The sequence below is a fragment of the Balaenoptera musculus genome, chromosome 6 (genome assembly GCF_009873245.2).
Source record: "Balaenoptera musculus isolate JJ_BM4_2016_0621 chromosome 6, mBalMus1.pri.v3, whole genome shotgun sequence".
Lineage (NCBI taxonomy): Eukaryota > Metazoa > Chordata > Mammalia > Artiodactyla > Balaenopteridae > Balaenoptera > Balaenoptera musculus.
Genome location: NC_045790.1, coordinates 16,194,304 through 16,213,450, shown reverse-complemented (window position 1 = coordinate 16,213,450; position 19,147 = coordinate 16,194,304). Strand labels below are relative to the sequence as shown.

Below are 19,147 nucleotides of genomic sequence, written 5' to 3'. Positions count from 1 at the left end.
CTCTGTCTCTAACAGGCTCTCCACGGGATGCTCGTGCACACTGATGTTTGGGAGCCGGTTACTCAGCCAGCTCAGAGCGGCTCTTCTCATTGGATGTTTCATCTCTGAAATACCAGTAAACACATTAGGCTAGTTGCCGTGCACAGAACAAAGCCCATCAAAGTTTATCCTCATTCTCTCTCTTTTTTTTTTTTTTTTTTTTTTTTTTAAGAAAAGTCTTTATCCTTTGTGTCAGATGGCATGGGACTAATGTATTATGTACAAAAATGAGAACTATGCCTCCTACTCTCTTGGTTTTCCTTAGCACTGGGAATTTGCCCCAAATAGCGTGCACTATCTCCTGAGCCTCTGGCAGCGGCTGGCAGCCTCCGTGCCGTACGTGAAAGCCACAGAGCCCCACATGCTGGAGACTTACACTCCTGAGGTCACCAAAGCCTACGTCACATCCCGTTTGGAATCTGTGCACATCGTACTGAGGTAAGGAAGCTGGGGCAGCCTCCCTCTTCCCCACAGGTGGCCTGGCGTCCGACTTGCCAGAGATCAGACACCCAGTTGGCAAAAGCGTACTTGATATGAGTCATATTGGAGCTAACACCACAATGGGCATTTTTTTCACGTTAGCACAATAGCTGAGGAGAGCATAAAGTCCAAAAGAAGAGTCTTTCTCTTTAATATCCTATTCGTGTCCCTTCTTTGCCAACCATAGCAGTATCTTTGAATACAAAGTATATCAGTATAATGTTTGTCCTTGCCACTGATCACCTTCAAACATGAGAGAAGCATTTATAAGCTATAGATGACAACAATTATAATGTGTAAAATATAGGTGCTTAATGTGAACGTCTAAAGAAATAAGTAGATAAATAAGCTACACAATCCAGAGCTTACTAGAAGATGTAAGAATTCCAGGCAGCCGATCACTGATTGCATTATACTGACACATGGTTTCTGTCTTCCTTGACTACTAACTGGACCAGAAATCTATAGTAAAGAAATGTCAGACCCTTTAGAAATGACCTATATAAAATGGAGTTATTCTAGGGACTTCCCTGGCGGTCCAATGGTTGAGACTCCGAGCTTCCTGCAGGGGGGCGTGGGTTCGATCCCTGGTCGGGGAACTGAGATCCCAGCTGCTGCACGGTGTGGCCGAAAAAAAAAAAGAATGAGGTTATTCTTTGTGTAGGGACCTATCTTGTATACTTTTTTCATTAGCTATTTCTAAGGGGAATTTACTTGGACTCTGAAGGTTTGGGGTGTTTTGTTTTGTTTTTTAACTCAGATTCTTAATTTGCTCAGAATCAAGTACGTTTAATTGTCATAAGAATTATAGTCTCAACTGTTTATGACTTGAATCATTTCAAAATCTTGAGTATTTGTGAAGCCCATTGGAAAGCACTGTTCTGTTAGCTGCATAGTTTCTATTCCTGAGGACTCAGCTAGTTTCAGCAAGGCCATGCTGGGGAGGGTTACATGTATGGGCTCTGGGCCCACGTAGCCGGTTAATAGCTGTGTACTCTTGGGCACAGTTGTAATGCGGATTACATTACTGTGTCCCAGCCTCGTGTGTGGGTCATGGTAAACACACAGCTGTGAAATGCTTGCTGCCGTGGTGTTGCTGCTGCTGGGTTGTCATACGATGATGTAACAGTACGTGGCGAACTTATGGTAAGACTTTCAAGTCTAGGAAACCAGTAGATAAGGCAAGACCTGATATAGAGCCACAGTGCCTCATCTGCATTTCTGAAATTTAAGATGTGAGAATTAATTTTTCTCAGAAGTTTGGCACAAAACTCATTTGGTGGCAAAACTTGACATGTGCTGATATGAGACCATTTATAGTCATTTTTTTAAAATTCTACTTCGTGTGACTGTTCATAATATTTATACATTTTGCTACAGGAATATTGTATTTGACATGCCACAGCCCAGGGAGGGTTCATATTACATGGTAGAAGCATCATAGTGCCTCCCTAAAATCTGAAGATTTCTGAATTCCAAAACACATCTGGTCACAATGGCCTCACCCAAGGGACAGGTTACTTGTAGTCACAAAGTTTACTATAGTCAGGAACAAACAAGAGGCTGAGAACCAAGAGCTTTTAGGGGTGAGAAGCATAGGACTGAGAGGATCATGGCAGACAAATGTTAAGCGACTGGGAATTGGAAGACTGGACGCCAATGGGCAGAGCATACCTACGGGAGACTGATGCTAGGTTGAGGCACCTGCCTTCCACCTGTTCTTAACCTTCCTTCCTTGGTAGAAAGTGGTGTTGGGATGTGGGCCTCTACAACTGCACGGGGTGGATGAATGGAGAAGGAGAACTGCTGCGACGGAGAAATCAGTAGGCATATTTTAAGAGAGCGCCTTCCTTCTTCCCTTGGGAGTAGAGACGGACTGGAAGATCCCCTGGAGGACACAGGTCTGGTCCAGCAGCAGTTGGACCAGCTGTCTACAATCGGGCGCTGCGAATATGAGAAGACATGTGCGCTCCTCGTGCAGTTGTTTGACCAGTCTGCCCAGTCCTATCAGGAGCTGCTCCAGAGTGCCAGCGCCAGCCCCATGGACATTGCAGTGCAGGAGGGTGAGTGGACAGCGGACGGGGCCTGGCAGAAGGTGCTGTCAGCACGCTTTCGCTCGTTGCTACCTCTCTTTCACCTTCCCCCCCAGAATTCTTCCATCATCAGTTAGCTCCGTATACACAAAAGAATATTTGATAATAAATGCCACAGGGAACTAGGGAGGAGCAACTGAAATCATACCGGCAGCGGGTATGTTTAACTTTAAGAAGGTACTGCACTGTAAAAATAACCACCCTGTCTGATAGGGGAGCCTTGGTTATCTAATGAATTTCGCCCTTGGCATCACCCTTACCAGAGCAGAGGAGTAGCTATTCTCTGGAAGAACAGTTAAACTTTATGACTTTTTCAGTTTCTTGAGATTAAGGAAGCTCATAGTAAGAAATGAACCTCACAGTGAGGAATTTCTTCATGAAATGATCACTGGTGGTGACACTAATGGGTCTTCTTCCTGTTGCAGGAAGGCTGACGTGGCTGGTTTATATCATTGGTGCAGTGATTGGTGGCCGGGTCTCTTTTGCCAGCACTGACGAGCAAGATGCTATGGACGGTGAGCTTGTCTGTCGGTAAGTGCTCCCGTGGAGGCTTCCTGTTTCACTGCTGTGACCCTCCCACCCCCTTTTGGGTCATGAGACCAGGGAACTTCACATGCTTCTGTTAGTGCTTTTCTCCCCATTTATAGAATATAAATATAATCTTATGAAGCTGATTGCCCATGAAGAAATGTTACAAGTTCAAATTCAAACCTTTTGTTAAGTACAGCAACAGCTATGCCTACAGTCCTTACTAAAAAACCATCTGCAGTAATTCAGCAAAGGAAATGATGGATATAGAATTAAGCATATTGGATACAGAGTGGAGAGTAGCTTTTAGTTCTGTTCAAGTGCAGTATCTCAGAGTTAATGAAATGTGGACTGCTTTTGCCTTACCAGAGTAAGTCTAATAGGAAACTGTGGGTCTTCAACTATCCCCAAAGATGGAATTACAGAATTTCTACAGCCTTTCAAATCTCTTGACCATACACTTTCCCTCGTACAGGATCTCAAGTTACTTCGTGTCTGTGATTCTAATCTTACTAAAAACCTATAAATGAGCATTTAGTGATTTCTGAAACTTTACTTAACATAGAAATAAAGAGGCAGGACTTTTTAATAGCCTGCAGAGGTTCTCAAACCTTTTCTTCAGGACTCTTTACCTTCTTAAAAAGTATGGAGGCCCTCAAAGAGCTTCTGTTTATGTAAGCTATATCTATCGATACTTATCGTATTGGAAAGTAAAACTGAGAAGTTTTTAAAATATTTATGAATTTGTTTAAAAATAACAATAAGCCCATTTCATGTCAACATATGTTGTTTTTAATAACTATTTTTTCAGAAGAAGTGAATGAGAAAACTGGCTTTGTTTTAATGTCTGGCATAGTAGAAGCCTGCTGGATTCTCCTCTCTGCTTCTGCATTCAGTCTGTTGTGATACCACACGTCTTATAGCCTCTGGAAAACCCCACTGCGCCCTCATGTGAGAATGCGAGTGAAAGGGCAAATAATGTTTTAGTATTTTTATGAAAGTGGTTTTGTTACCTTGCAGAGAACTGCTACCCTGAAGGGTTCTAAACTTTCAGATGCTCTCCTTAGAGATAAACACATTTTAACATGATGCCTTAGAATTTATTGGTCCCCAGACATTTCAATCCATAATTTTTATTCTTATTCAGAAAATCCCCATTTGTCTCTTTCCACCCCCACTTTATCTATCAGATGCCCATCTGCCCTTCGGTGCCTTAATCCTGACTAAAGTCTCCACGGCATATCACACTGGCATTTTTTGAAGAGTTGATCAAAGATTTAATAAAGATGAAATCCAGTACCTTTCTGATTCTGTAGCCTGCTGTGATACTGTGTGTCATAATATAGATTGAGTTTAGACAGTGTGTCATATACTGGTTCTCAACTTGAGTGTTCCAACACGATGAATGAGTCCAATTCACACATGATGTCACAAATAGTTTGTTACCTATTTTCACACTATCAAAATGCCAGATGACTCACTTGTAATCGCATCATTCTTATTCATCCCAGCATTCCAGTATGCTTTCTTTTGAGGGGATGGGTGCAGGGAAGAGGGATGAAGTCACAGGTAGCATATCTGCTCTTGGTCCCTGGAAGTGTTACCTGCCTGTGAACATCATCCTTCATGTGTCTCCTTTCCTTTTATGGCTCCATGAGAAAAAAGATTGAGAGCCACTGGTATTTAGTCCAATCGACCTCATTTTATAAATGAGGAAGTGGGGCTCAGAAAATAAATTGCTTTACTCAAGGTCTCACAGAAGTTTCAAGGATGACCATTACCCTGGTACTAGTGTTTTTTCCACTATTTTTAAGCAATTATGAGTTCTGCCTCCATCTACAGTCTCAGGCGACTAGAAGTTTTAAACATGTAACTAACTGTTCATTCATACTCCTCGGCTGAGGTTCCTGTAGGGCAGAAATGGAGAACTTTGTTCCTTCAGTGGAGCTTAGAGCCTGCAGAGAATGCCTTTCCAATAGGATGGGTGAGGAGAGGGGATGTGTGCCTATTTCAGGGGAGGTTGGTTTTCTGCAGTGACCAGGATATCCTGCTGTTGAGAGAATCATTGCTCTTCCACCTCTAGGGTGCTCCAGCTGATGAACCTAACAGACTCTCGCTTGGCTCAGGCGGGTAACGAGAAACTAGAATTGGCCATGCTGAGCTTTTTTGAACAGTTTCGTAAGATCTACATTGGGGACCAGGTGCAGAAATCCTCTAAGGTAACAGACTCTCAGTTGGCTCCATTTAGTTCTCACTTCTGGTTGTGGCATTTCTGATTAAGAGAAATGACAGAGAGCAGTTTAGGTACAATCTCCAGATTTTATGTATCAGAATAAACTAAATAGTTCCTCTTGGTCTGTAGAATTTGGGGAGACTCATCAAAGAATTGGGTCCATTTTTCTAGTACTTCATGTGCTTAATAAATGACCAGTCAAAACATCTGTTGGTCTCCCCCAAATTGGCAATTCTCAGTCTCTGTACATGAGTTGATGTTCAGAACAACAGAAGGTTTTGACAGTCTTTTTGTAATTTCAGGGTTGAAGATAACTCAGCATCTATCCAGTATTTAGTAATACTTAGAAACTAGCTCATTCCTTCAGTAAAGACTTCCCCAGCATTGTTGTCCGTTTTCTTCTTATATCTTAGCCTCCTCAATGAGGACAAAAACAATACTGGGATATGATTTTTCTAATCCATATTTTCTGGTTACTTTCTCTTCCCTAAACACACCACCAGCTGTACCGCCGACTCTCAGAAGTTCTGGGCTTGAATGATGAGACCATGGTCCTAAGCGTCTTCATAGGAAAAATGTAAGTGTTTTGGCTTGCCATCAGCAAGAGTCCCTTGCAATCCTGTTGCAACTGTAAAATGTGATCTTGGCATTGTGCTGCCAGTGCCTTGGTATTCCAGCATTGATCGTTTGCGTCAGAAAATTGTGCATTTGAGTGTGTGACAAGCTGTGCTTAGAGATATGGCCCGGCCCCAGAGCATTCCAGGCTTGTATAGGCAAGGATTTCATTTTGTTCACACGGAATCTCATCTACAGCCTCTGGAATCACAGGTGAAGCCCTGCCATGGCATTAGCAAAACAGACCTTCCTCCCCAGCGACTGGTGCTCAGCTCCTCACCAGATCACCCTGCTGCCAGGATGCCCAGAGTGGGCTTTCACTTTCTGGCACTGATTTCCACTAGGTGTGCCCCCAGGAGCAGAGCCCCACTCTAAAATAGGCTTACTCCTCTCAAGAAGCGTAACACCCTCTGAGAGTCTTGAATCTCCAAAATCTAGTGCTATTGTTTAGATTGTCATCAAAGTTGGAGCTCCTGATTGGCCCTTTTTTGGTTTTGTTTGTTTGTTTGTTTGTTTTTTAAGTTATGCCCCTTTGTTTACATTTCCCCCTTTTTAGGAGCTCAATTTATCAAAGCACACACTAGGAGCCAAATAAATATATTACCCAGGGCTGTGTGCAATGTGACGTTTTGCCTCCTTCCAACCATCCCAATCCTAAACACTCATATCCATGAGCTGGTTAATCATTTAAGATGATAAAAGCAAAGGGGGTCTAAAGGACTCTGCCAGCCAAGAATCCAGAAGCAAGGGCTACTAGAATTCTGCAGCTGACAGTGGATGGTGCAGGTGCAGAATTGCATACGTCTGCATGTTATCACTGCCGCAGAAATCTCTTACCCTTGCTGCAGAAATCAGCCCTGGAGTGCCCCAGAATTCCAAGGGCCTGGGTATGGGCCAGTGTAGCTTTGGAACCAAGTAGTGAAGATTATCTGAAGGATAATTTTTCTAGTCAACCAAATGTAAGTACGGAGATTTTATACCCATTTTTTGTGGTTGTGATGTCTGTGAATTGGTGATGCAGATGTGTGGTGATTCTTGATGGATGATTTTCTTCTTCTCCCAACTCTCAAAGATACCAGGCATATCAAAAGTGTCTCCTGCTTTTTTTTTCTTTTTGTCCTCCAGCATCACCAACCTGAAGTACTGGGGCCGTTGTGAACCAATCACCTCCAAGACACTACAGCTTCTCAATGACCTCTCCATTGGATATCCTTTTCTAAGCTGGCTTCTGGGCAAAACAGCAACTGTGGAGTGCCACAGTCTTAGAAATCATGGCCTCCTCCATTTCTCTTTTAATTTAGCTGTATGTGTACTTAAAAGTATCTTCCATTCTCCTGGGAACCAAAGGCAATACCCAAACAGAATCCAGGAATAATTCCAGACCCTAAAAAATGAGCCAACCGACAAGCTAATAGTCTACCACAGATTTATTCCTGGCTATCTCTGAGATCCAGAAATACCCAACAGGTCTGTCTGATAGGTACACACTCTTTGTAGCCAAGGTTTTAGCATAGGTGGCAGCAAAGTCCATCTGAATTTTTCTATCAGCTTATAGGTAGAAGCCGCCTGATTACAAACTTTGTAATAAAAGTAGCCACTACACTTCCTCTTGACTTGGACTCAGTCTGCTGTAAAGGTTGAATTGCTCTAAGACAGCCTTTCACAACCAGGGGTCTGCAAGAGAAGTAAACCCTATAAAAATGATCTGAGTGACTTTTTTCTCAGTTCTCCCAAAGATCGTACGTACACAGCTAGTCTCATTCTAAATGCATAGGAGAGAGGTTAATTCACCACACACAGTGGATGCCTGACGCGGGCTTTAGGGCTTAATTAGAAGCCCTAGCAGCCCCATTGAGAAAAGTTACTCTAGGATATCATGATTCTTGGGGGAAACTGCTGGGTTTTATCTCTTTTCTTACAGATAGGACTTTGGTATGGGTATTCTCTCACTGATCAGTTAAATGCTGCTTAGAAGAGAACACCTGTTTTTCCCATTTGGCAGTGTCATACTCAAATGGTTAAGAAAAATAAGATAGCTGGGTATGGAATTGATAGTACTCTGACCTAGAAAGTGCTCATCCTGCATTAAAGATTCTTAGTTTGCATCACACTTTCCTTGACCCTCTTCCTTTGTCTTTACATACAGTAGTGTAAGGAAACTAGTGAAGCTGAGTGCGGTACAGTTCATGCTGAACAATCACACGGTGAGTGGTTGAGCCCCTCTTCCTGGTTCTGCTCTCCAGCCACACACACACACTCTCTCAGCAAACAAGGGAGATGTTTAAGTTGAGCTCCTTGGCGCTGCTGCCGACAAAGGCTGTGCCCTGACTCCCGTCCCACTGCCAGGTTACACTTACTGTCGTGAGAGCTGCTGTTTGGGATCCAGATAACCTGAGTTATGGTGAAGTCACCGACTGTTACTCATACGGAGATAAGTTAGTTGTAGGTAACAATAACAATAGTTTTTTTAAAAAATTTTTAATACCCCTTATACCCTTAAGGAATGATAATAGAGCCATTAGCTTGAAAGGGCTCAGTAATTCTGAAATTACTGGCTTGCATTCTACCTCTGTTTTTATCTTTTTAACTTGTTTTCTTTTTTTCTATAGAGCGAGCACTTTTCATTTTTGGGTATTAACAATCAGTCCAACCTGACAGACATGCGATGTCGAACTACCTTCTACACAGCACTTGGGCGTCTCCTCATGGTGGATTTAGGTACTGCAATAAATCCTAGAGGCTCGTGAAGTAATATGGCATGGTTCTAAATTTTCACTTGAGGCTAGAAAACTAGATGTGGGGGAGGTCTTTTTTGTTGTTTCAACAGTAACAAAACTACCTGAAATAACAGTCTGATTTCACCAAGAACAGATCATGCTATCATGGTCCCAATAACTGGAAGAGAAAAACAGTATGAGTCTGAAGTTTTCATTTGATGTGCAGTGGTTCTAAAATTCTATTCATAATTCTCATCTACAAAATAAGGGAACTGAGAATTGAGATCCCTAAATGCATCTTGTTGGCCAGATAATCCCCTTCTCCCACATTGAGGTGCAACCCACCTGAGACGGCCAGCACTCCTCAGTACCCACTTCACTGGCACATGTGAGCCAGGAGGGCTTAAGCACCTTTCTGGCCCTGGTTGTGATATTAGCAGTTTGGGCTCAACTTATAAACTGAAGCTTAATAGTATCATAATTTTTTAGCTATTTAAATTTAATCCTACTAAAATTACATTATAAAACCTTCTATGTTTACGAAAGATTACTTAAAAAAAAAAAAGAAAGGTATAAAAAGAAGGGCCTCCACAAGCGCCTGATTCAAGTTCAAGTCTCATCTAGTTCTCATACCCCAGCCTCAGTCCTTTCTCAACTGACTATAGTTCTCAATTAAGGAAACATAAGCAACACAGTACGTCGTACACATCAGAATCTCCGATATTGAATCTCAGTATTGAAAAAATTGGGTCATCCCTGGACTAGATGATTTCTGCCGTGACGATTTTTCTAGTTTAAAAATTATTTCTATACATACATTGTATTCTGAAATTGCTACTAGTACCTATCGGGATTATCAAGGGACCCCTCTGGATTATCCTTGGGTCTGCTCATCTGTCATACCATCTTATTTTCCATGCGTACACAGCCTTGCATCTTTTTGTACTGGGGTCACAGCCCAGGTTGTCTTCCTTGCAGGAGAGGATGAAGATCAGTATGAGCAGTTCATGCTGCCGCTCACAGCGGCGTTTGAGGCTGTGGCCCAGATGTTTAGTACTAATAGTTTCAACGAGCAAGAGGCAAAGGTGAGTCCTTCACCCACTGATTGATCGCTTCTGGTTGAGGGCAGTCCCTGAGAGAGACTAGATTGGGTCGCACTGCAGAAAATAGTGCTTATCCATACATTTTCCACTAATTTAGCTTTCTACTCAATCTCTTGGACTCCAAGGATTTTGAAATAGAAGAACCAGTGTAAGTTTATAAACTCTATTTTTAGTTGAAGTGTGTTCTTAAACAGCCCTTAGGATTTTTTATCTAAGTTTTTAAATGTATTAGCATCAAGTTATTTTATATGTTTTCTCATTGCCTTTTTAATCTCTGTTGTATATTTAGTTATGCCCGCTTTTCATTTTCAGTACTGCTTATTAGTGCTTTCTCTCTTTTTTCTAGCTATCTTGCCAGAGATTTGTTACTTTTTGCTTTGTTTTAGCTCCGTTTTATCTGTGTTTTGTATTTCATTCATTTCTACCCTTAATCTTTATCTTCATACTTTTTCCTTGGTGTTGTTCTGTGGTTGTAACTTCTTAACTTTTCAGCCCTTCTTTCCTAATGTAATCATTTAAAACTATAAATATCCCTCTAGGTATATTATTCCACAAGTGTTTTTTGGTTTTGTTTTTGTTGTTTTTAATTGGCATAAAAAACACATAAAACTTACTGTCTTAGCCATTTTTAAGTGAATGGTTTAGTAGCATTAAGTATATTCATATTGTTGTGGAACAGGTCTCCAGAATCCACAAGTTTTGATATGTAACATTTTTCATTAGCATTCAGTTCTCTGTATTTTCTAATTTCCATTAAGATTTCTTCTTTGACCCATGAGTCATTTAGAAGGGTTTGTGAATTTCCATACAAATGGAATTTTAAAGTTACCTTTAGTTATTGATTTCTGGCTGTCAGAATGGTCATTTCTTGGTTTTTTGCTTTCCTCATTTTTTTACTTCATGCACACCTGCTCTCTTTACCTATAGATCTCTGTAACAAAACCAGAAAACACTAGACTATTATTATTTGTAGGACTTTTTTGCAGTGTTCATAATGACACTGATACTGAATTTTAGACCCACCAAATAGCCCAGGGGTATTGCCCCACAAAATGCCAGACTTTACCTGACATTCTAAAATTCTCCTTTTTCATCTTTAGAAAGCCTCTTAGTTTTCTCTCTCCAGATTAGCAGGGAAGTCAGAGAGCAACACCATTTGCCCAACTCTCTCCTCTTTACTCCAGTGTTCTGGGGTCTGAGATGGGTACCATTCAAAGCTAAGGTTAATGTGGAACAGATCAATAACAGGATAGAGTATCAACCACTGTCAAGGATAACTGAGGGATATCAGTGAATATCAGCCCTTTCCCCCATCAAAAAACAAGTAAAATTAATGAAAGAACCACCTTGGCCATGAACTACAACCATCACCGTATCTATCATGCCTCATATAACAAGTCCTTTAGATTGCCCGTGTCTCAGACTTAAAATTGAGCTTATGGTATCTGTTCAGGAATAGAACTGTTTGCTTAAAGCAGACTGTTAGCAGAAGCGCAGACATTTTTGATAAATGAGTCAGGATACCCAACTGTGCCTACTGATGATTGTTAGCTTTTGAAAGCGGTTTTATTGCTGTTCAGAGCCCACTAGTAAAAGTTCTACTGAGAAAGAGAGCACTGGATTTGGAGTCTTGGTGTTATAAGTCCTAATCCTGGCCCTCTTGCTACCTAACCAGCACAACTATGGGCAAATTATTTGACCTCATTGGGTCTCACTCTTCTTCTGTAAAAGTATAGTATTAGTACTTTATAGGTCCAAGATCCGGCACATCAGTCTTATTTCCAGACACCCCAACCAAAGGGCAGATACCTGTAGACTCTTGTCTTGCTTCTGGCGGAGTCTGCATTTGCATTCCTGTGGCACTGGCACCTTTGTAATTAGATGTGGACCAGACCTTTAGGAATATGCCTCTTCTCCCTCTTCCTGTATGTACTTTTTTGCCTTTTTTTTTCCCTACCTCTTCTTGAATAAGCTTTTTTGCTTTTCTACTTTTTACATATGATTTATCACATTAATGTCTTAAAATTTTATCAGCCTCTATTTTTGCCGTGATGGGCCAAGAACCATCCCTTTCTCTTAGTATAAAAAGCTTCCAAAACTAACTTTCCAAGTGAAAAGATTCCATTCTAGTATGGAAGAGATCGATTGAGAATATTTGGGAAGGATTATTTGTTGAATGATGGGAGGAAGAATTTGATTACAGATATGTGAAATCCCCATCAGGTGGTTATAGGTTTGGTCTTTCTTGTATCTTAACATATTTTTGCCTTCTACTACAGCGAACTCTAGTTGGCCTAGTAAGAGACCTGAGAGGGATAGCTTTCGCCTTCAATGCCAAGACCAGCTTCATGATGCTGTTTGAATGGATGTATCCTAACTCAGACTAGGAGCGTACCACAGCAAGCCCTGACTGGAGTGTGAATGGGTGATGAAGTCATCCGGGAAGGTGGGGGGAAGGAGTTGTGAGGCAAAAGAAGGTGAAGAGTTACCCAAAAGGCCTGCCATATGTCTTGTAAGCTGTCATTCCATAGTGGTCCAGTAATATGATGCTGCCTGCTTTGGTCACTGAGATTGGGAAATGAGTGAGGTGGCTTCTCAGTTTCTCTTTTGGTCCCAGTTATAAATGCCTGTGGAATTGTTGCATGTGAATTTTGCTACACTTAGAAAAGAGAGACATTTCAATCTACCAAAAGAAGACAGCTGTACTAGGAATTGGAAAGTCTGACCTTACTAACTTCATAACCTTGAACAAATCACTTCAAATCTAAGTGCCTCTGTTTCTCAGATAGTTATGTAAAGGAACTAGCTGCTTCCCTGTCACAGAAGTGGTAAGAGGGTAGAACAATATGAAATATATTGTGCTCCTCAGAAGAAAGGCATTATGTAAATTACAGTGTGTCGTTAGATCCCTATTACAAGTTAAAGGACACACGGTCGCTTTAGCACCTTCTGGTTAGAAAGACTCTTAAGATTAGCAAGCAAGAGACAGGAAATTAGAGAACTATAATTTGGCAGTTTGTGCTTGACCAGTGCTGAGAAATTATTTCAAATTCTGTACCTTTCTGGATTCAGAATTCTTCCTTAGCTTTTCATTTACAGCTACCCATCCTACATGCCAATTCTCCAGCGGGCAATTGAGCTATGGTACCATGATCCAGCCTGTACCACACCTGTGCTCAAGCTAATGGCTGAATTGGTTCATAATAGGTAAGCAGGGAGGTTTTCAAAGGGTACAACTGCCCTTTTATCTGAGAGATCCCTAAGATAATTTGCTTTATCTAGTGTTTTCAGCAGATTGTGGAAGATATTAAGATTCACTGCTATCAAAATTTGAAAACCTCTAAAAGATTATAGTGTATGTTTTTATTTGTTTGAAAGAAGGGTGTCCCCAACCACACAAAGCCGTAGCTGCGTGCAGGAAATAAGTCACTTTAAAAAGAGTCTCAAGATAGCCACTCTTAAGAGAAGTGAATTTGGCAACCAAAATTCTGATTTCCCTGCCCATGTGTATAAAAGTTAACATTTAGTGATGGTGCCACGTCCATCACATTCCATAGTTCACATTTCATAGAGACTGTTGAGGGATGCAGACATGTTAGAACACTCCTTCTGCAGAAGGGGATTTGTTAGGCAGATTACAGCTGGATTGGTAAAGATTTACCTTAAAAGTGAGAAAGATTTCCAAAATACCACATTTTAGATTTGCCCAGCAACTTAGGGATGGAAAGGAAAGAAAACTCCAGCACCTTGACTTCACTAGAATTTCAGGTCTGTATCTGCCTCTTAAGGCACCCTGAGAATTAATAACTTTTAAAACTATCTTAGTGAAGAAGTGGGTAATATTCATAGAAGCTATAGCCTCCCATGAGGCTTACAGTTAAGACTTATTCATTTATAAAATAGACATTTAAGAACATCTACTCTTTGCCACTTAGGCACTTTCATATCGATTGTGCCAGACAAAACCTCTGCCCACTTAGATGTTGCATTCTGGGGGGATGACAGACAGTAAAAAAAAAAGTGTGGAAGATCATTTCAGACAGTGGTACGTGCTATGAAAAAAGTTAAATAAGGTAATAAAACAGAGGGGAATTGGAAGGAGAGAAGGCCTCTCAGAGAAGGTAATATGAATGAGCAGAAAGATTTGGGTATCCCTGCAAGGATGAGGGGAAAGAGCACTCTCAACAGAAAACAAGTACTGAGGTCCCAAGATGGGATGAACTTGCTGGGACTTGAGATAGCAGAATGCCACTGGCTGGAGCCTGGTGAAGGAGGGGAGGTCAAGATAGGCGACGAGTCAGACAGATCGTGTGGTGACTTAGTACAGCAGTAGTGAAGGATGGCGTGTACTCTCATTACACGGGAAGCTACTGGAGTATATTAAGCAGGAATTAAAATGGTATCACTGACATTATTTAAAGGTGTCATTCTAGCTACACGTGGAGAATGAGACTACAGGGGCAAGAGTGGAAGCAGAAGGACCACATAGGAGACGGGTGGGTTCAGGGCATATTGTAGAGCTGGATTTGATGGATTCTGTGTAGGGAGGGGAGGAAGAAAGAATCAAGAGGACTTCTGGGTTTGAGACCTTACCAGCCGTGAGGTCAGTGACGCTCACTAAGCAGTAGAACAAACCAAGGAGGAGGAGCTCTGGTCTAGGGTACAGTCAGGAACCCAAACTCAGGTTGTTGACATTGTTTGCCCTCCTGGCCTCACTCCCCTTGTAACATTCAAAGTCCCTTTACAGCTTTTCCTCTTCTAAAGGGGACACGATGCTCGTACCCCTCCTTCAGTTGCTACTGAAGCTGTAAAGGTGAATGTAGATTAAAGTCTGAAGGGCTGTGAGTTAGTACGACCGAGAAGTGACTGTGATAAAAGCTAAACTTGAAGCAAATTGAGAATTTTAAGAGAATAATTTTACCTACTGCCTCATTTTCTTTGTTTCTTTTAAATGTTTTCAGTTTGAGCAGCAGAACTTGAATCTAGTATGTTGGTCTTCAAGATACAAGCTACATCACTGGTTATCTTGGGTTAACTTGGTTATTTCACATTAGGATAAGTAATCTGCATGTCTTTGTGCAAAAAGTGTCACCTAACGTACTCAGGGGAGAGCCTGAAGTAGCCTAGTGTTCCAGCAACATACCTCTGACTTTGTCTCCTCTGTGTTCTCTGCTCAGATCCCAGCGACTCCAGTTTGATGTCTCTTCCCCCAATGGCATCTTACTCTTCAGAGAAACCAGCAAGATGATAACAATGTATGGTAAGTGCTTAAGAGGAGCAGAACCCTGGAAGTGAGTTCCAGCTCAGTCACCACACTCTGCAGTGCGGGTCTCGTACGCTTGTGTCACAGCGCCAGCTGGTGCCAAGAGGATTGAGGCGGTATGTGAACTGTCAGTTACCACATGACTGAGTAAATATATATCTTGTCTACTCAGGCAATCGCATCCTGACACTAGGAGAGGTCCCGAAGGATCAGGTCTATGCACTGAAGCTCAAGGGCATCTCCATCTGCTTCTCCATGCTGAAGGCTGCTCTCAGTGGGAGTTACGTCAATTTTGGAGTCTTCCGTCTCTATGGGGATGACGCCCTGGACAATGCTCTACAGACCTTCATCAAGCTGCTTCTCTCTATTCCCCACAGCGACCTCCTGGTAAGCCCTAAGCTTCGTTGACAGGATCCGAGCCCGACGTCATGTCAGTCTTTCTTTTTTTTTCTGCTGAGACCATGATTGAATGTTTCTGTGAAGAACTAGAAGCTGGCTCCACCTAGGTCTTCTGTCGTGCCATCTGAAGGGAGCTAAGCTATTTTATTTGAGATCTTGCTCCACACATGCTGAGGTACGCAGCACCTAAGCTGATTTTCATCCTCCTTCTCCCACAGGATTACCCCAAGCTCAGCCAGTCTTACTATTCACTACTGGAAGTCCTGACCCAGGACCACATGAACTTTATTGCAAGCCTGGAACCTCATGTCATCATGTATATTCTCTCTTCCATTTCTGAAGGACTTACTGCACTTGGTAAGCACCTGGATGGGTGGGTGGGTGAGTTGGTTGGTTGGTTTTTACCACTTAACTAAACAGAAGGGAGAATCTTGCCCCAGCATCCAAAAGGATGACTGCTTTGGGGAGCTCATCCTAACAACAGAGTGTATAATTGATGGGTACATTCTCATCCAGCAAATACTTAGTGATGCCCTCCTATGGACCAGGCACTGTGCTTGGCACTAAGGATACAGTAATCAGTCCTTGTCCTTTAGGAGCTTTTTATCTGGTAGATGAAACAGACATGTAAACAGACAACTGCCTGTTTACCACCCTTACCTATGTACACACAGCAGTAGGGTAAGTACGGAGTGCTGTGGGAGGGCTCGGGAAGAATACCTAAACTCCTGGCTTTGAGGAGGTAGGGTCCTGCAAGGCTGGCTGAAAGAGTTGGTATCAAAGCGTAAACCTAACAGCTGAACCGGCATTATCAGATTAGTGGAGGAAGAAGCTCCCTAGCAGCAAGAACAGCAAGTACTAGCACCTGTTGGCAAAAAAGGACCAGGAAATCCTGATGGCTGGCACACTCGTGCAGAAGAGAAGAGGAGGAATGAAGTGAAGCTGGAGGGAGAGAGAGAAGCAGGGGCAAATCTGGAGATCACAAAGGCTGCCCTTAAGCCATATCAGTACATTTGGGTTCTATCCTTAGGGCAGTGGAAGGTTTTACACAGCTAGCTCCGTAAGTTTTTTCATCCGGTTCTACCTGGTTCTTGTCAACCATTTTGTTACCAAGCTGCGTTCCAGCAGTCTTAGTCAGTGTGTATGTTCAGAGAATACAGTACATTTTTATCTTAGGCTGAGCAAAACATAAATAGGAAGATTAAGTCAACTGCAAAATCATCACAAAATATTACAAATGCACAGAGAATGACTTGTGGATTGTCTATCGTGGTGAGTTAGCCACACCTCTGCTCTGGACCACTTCTTTGATACGCACTTACCTCCAGCAGGGGGCGTAGCCGTATCTAGAACAGTCCAGCCAGGGTATCAGACCCTGCTTTTGAAGGCTGTTTTTTAGCTTCTTGAAAATAGAGGGACCTCTGCATGAACGGAAGCAGCATGCTTTACTCTTTTAGGCCTGTGGCCTGTGCCTCACCTAGTCAGCTCTGTCTGCAGGCTGTGCTGCAGTGTCCCCTTAATAAAATGAATAGACAAGTCTGCAGCTTCCCACCACACACTCCCCCGGAGATGCTATCATAGATAAACAAATATTACAGTGCCCCACTCTGACAAACTGTAGGTGTTGATAGGCTGTATTAAGCTGGGTTTAGTGACAATCACCCAGGTAACTCAGAGTATAGGCCCACACCTCAGACTTGGCTTCTAATCACAGCTCTTCCAGTGACTAGCAGTGTGACCTTGAGGCAAGTCACATAACCTCTCCAGACTTCAGTTTACTCATTCGTGAAATGGAACACCTACCTCCTGGAGTTCTCAAGAGGATAAAATAGAGATGATAACCTATAAAGTCCTCAGCACAATGTCTAGCACAATAAAAGTACTTGCTGTATTGTAAGCTATTTGATATTATGAAGCAGAAGACATAAATCCATATCATACTGAGTCAATAATTTCAAAATTGTTTATATTATTATCTATTATGACAGGCTCTTTTTCAGACTTAGAATTGGACCTTGCTGTACGATGAGGGTGAGAGGTTAATAAGCAGCATCCCAAGCCGTGGTCTTGGCTGCACCGACCGCAGTTCCCAGTCTGACTGGGGGCCTCTGTGGGATCTCAGCTAAGGGCAACTCACGTTCACCCGAGTCACCATAAGCAGCTCAGCATCCCTGCTCTATTCCACCCCTCCCCGTCTTTCTTCCAGACACCATGGTGTGCACAGGCTGCTGCTCCTGCCTGGACCACATTGTGACATACCTCTTCAAGCAGCTTTCACGTAGCACCAAGAAGAGGACGACGCCGCTGAACCAGGAGAGCGACCGCTTTCTGCATATCATGCAGCAGCATCCGGAGATGATCCAGCAGGTAAGGAGCATGAGGGGTCGGAGGCAGTGTGGGTGTCCCACCGTGGGAGAACCTCTCTTGTGAGAGAGGAGAGGCCAAGCAAGATGAAGAGTTTGACTAACATCTCACCTGGTTAATGCTGCCAAGGTGAATTTTATACCTTAAAATTGCAGTGGATTTTCAGTTACCTGAGTAATCATTGGATATGGATATAGAAAATCGGAAAAAATCAAATTCTGAATTGGTCTCCGAGTGTCACACTAACCTCCATGCCTTGGGCCTGTCCCATGAGCACTATCCTCCTTCCATGACAGTGACTTTGCTCATCCATTGCTGTAAATGGAGCATGAGTTAGCAGTATCCAGCTGTAAAACTTGTACTGCCACTTGCAAAACAGAAACAAGAGTGCAGGACAGGGAATTCCCTGGCGGTCCAGGGGTTAGGAGTCCAAGCTTTAACTGCCAAGGGCGTGGGCTCGTTCCCTGGTTGGAGAACTAAGATCCCCGCAATCCTCATGGCGCGGCCAAAAAAAGATTGTACCACCTTCGCTTTCAATTTAAAAAAAAAAAAAAAAAAAGAGTGCAGGACAAAAAGAGATAACTGACTACGTGGAGATCAAACCGTATGCTTACCATTATTTTATTTGTATGCAACATCTTTTCACAAATAAGATTTGCAGGAATATACCGGGTAAAAATACATAAGGAAAAAGAATCAATGGAAGTAGACTTTTAGCCAATAATATTTTAACCAATCTCATCTTTGTCTACATGGTTCTCTAGAGGAGTAGTGAACGTCCCCAAAATGTTATAAAGCTCTCTCTTCTGAGAAAAGATCCTGGGAGCTATAGTGCAAGGTGATTTTGCCTATTATAATCATTTACTTGACCCATCCTATTACCCACAAAACTCAGGGTTAACTGGAAAGGCCCATTTTTAATTGAATTTTCAAACCAATTTAAACAACAAAAAAGGAAATATCTTAGAAACAAAACTTACCTTGTAATAGAAGATTTAAATGAAGCTTCATGAAATACTCGTCTGGTTTACTCTAGGTAGAAAAGGCCTTCAACTTAATAAACACCTCTGTTTGGAATCTGTAATTCTGTCTTGAGTAGCCACACACTAGGTCACTGCCTCAGATTCTGCATTTCCAGATGCTGTCAACGGTGCTGAACATCATCATCTTCGAAGACTGCAGGAACCAGTGGTCTATGTCCCGGCCCCTGCTCGGCTTGATACTACTTAACGAAAAGGTAAGAGGACAGCTCCCTGGTGTCCAGGGCACTGTGAGAGACACTTACAGCAACACCCCACGGTGGTGAAAGAGGG

General features: G+C 42.4%; 1 protein-coding gene across 2 annotated transcripts in view; it reads left to right on the top strand.

Annotated features, from left to right (window-relative positions):
- Nucleotides 1-19,147, top strand: part of XPO7 (exportin 7) — an 86,634-nt gene that overhangs the window by 64,266 nt on the left and 3,221 nt on the right. For both annotated transcript variants that reach the window (XM_036855186.1, XM_036855185.1), the window contains exons 11-26: nt 305-477; nt 2,389-2,582; nt 3,038-3,143; nt 5,224-5,359; nt 5,877-5,950; nt 7,114-7,194; nt 8,129-8,192; nt 8,598-8,706; nt 9,684-9,790; nt 12,088-12,176; nt 12,908-13,015; nt 14,986-15,068; nt 15,244-15,458; nt 15,689-15,827; nt 17,677-17,837; nt 18,973-19,071. In XM_036855186.1, coding sequence (XP_036711081.1) covers nt 305-477; nt 2,389-2,582; nt 3,038-3,143; nt 5,224-5,359; nt 5,877-5,950; nt 7,114-7,194; nt 8,129-8,192; nt 8,598-8,706; nt 9,684-9,790; nt 12,088-12,176; nt 12,908-13,015; nt 14,986-15,068; nt 15,244-15,458; nt 15,689-15,827; nt 17,677-17,837; nt 18,973-19,071 — 1,938 coding nt within the window. The remainder of the gene's footprint in view (nt 1-304; nt 478-2,388; nt 2,583-3,037; nt 3,144-5,223; nt 5,360-5,876; nt 5,951-7,113; nt 7,195-8,128; nt 8,193-8,597; nt 8,707-9,683; nt 9,791-12,087; nt 12,177-12,907; nt 13,016-14,985; nt 15,069-15,243; nt 15,459-15,688; nt 15,828-17,676; nt 17,838-18,972; nt 19,072-19,147) is intronic.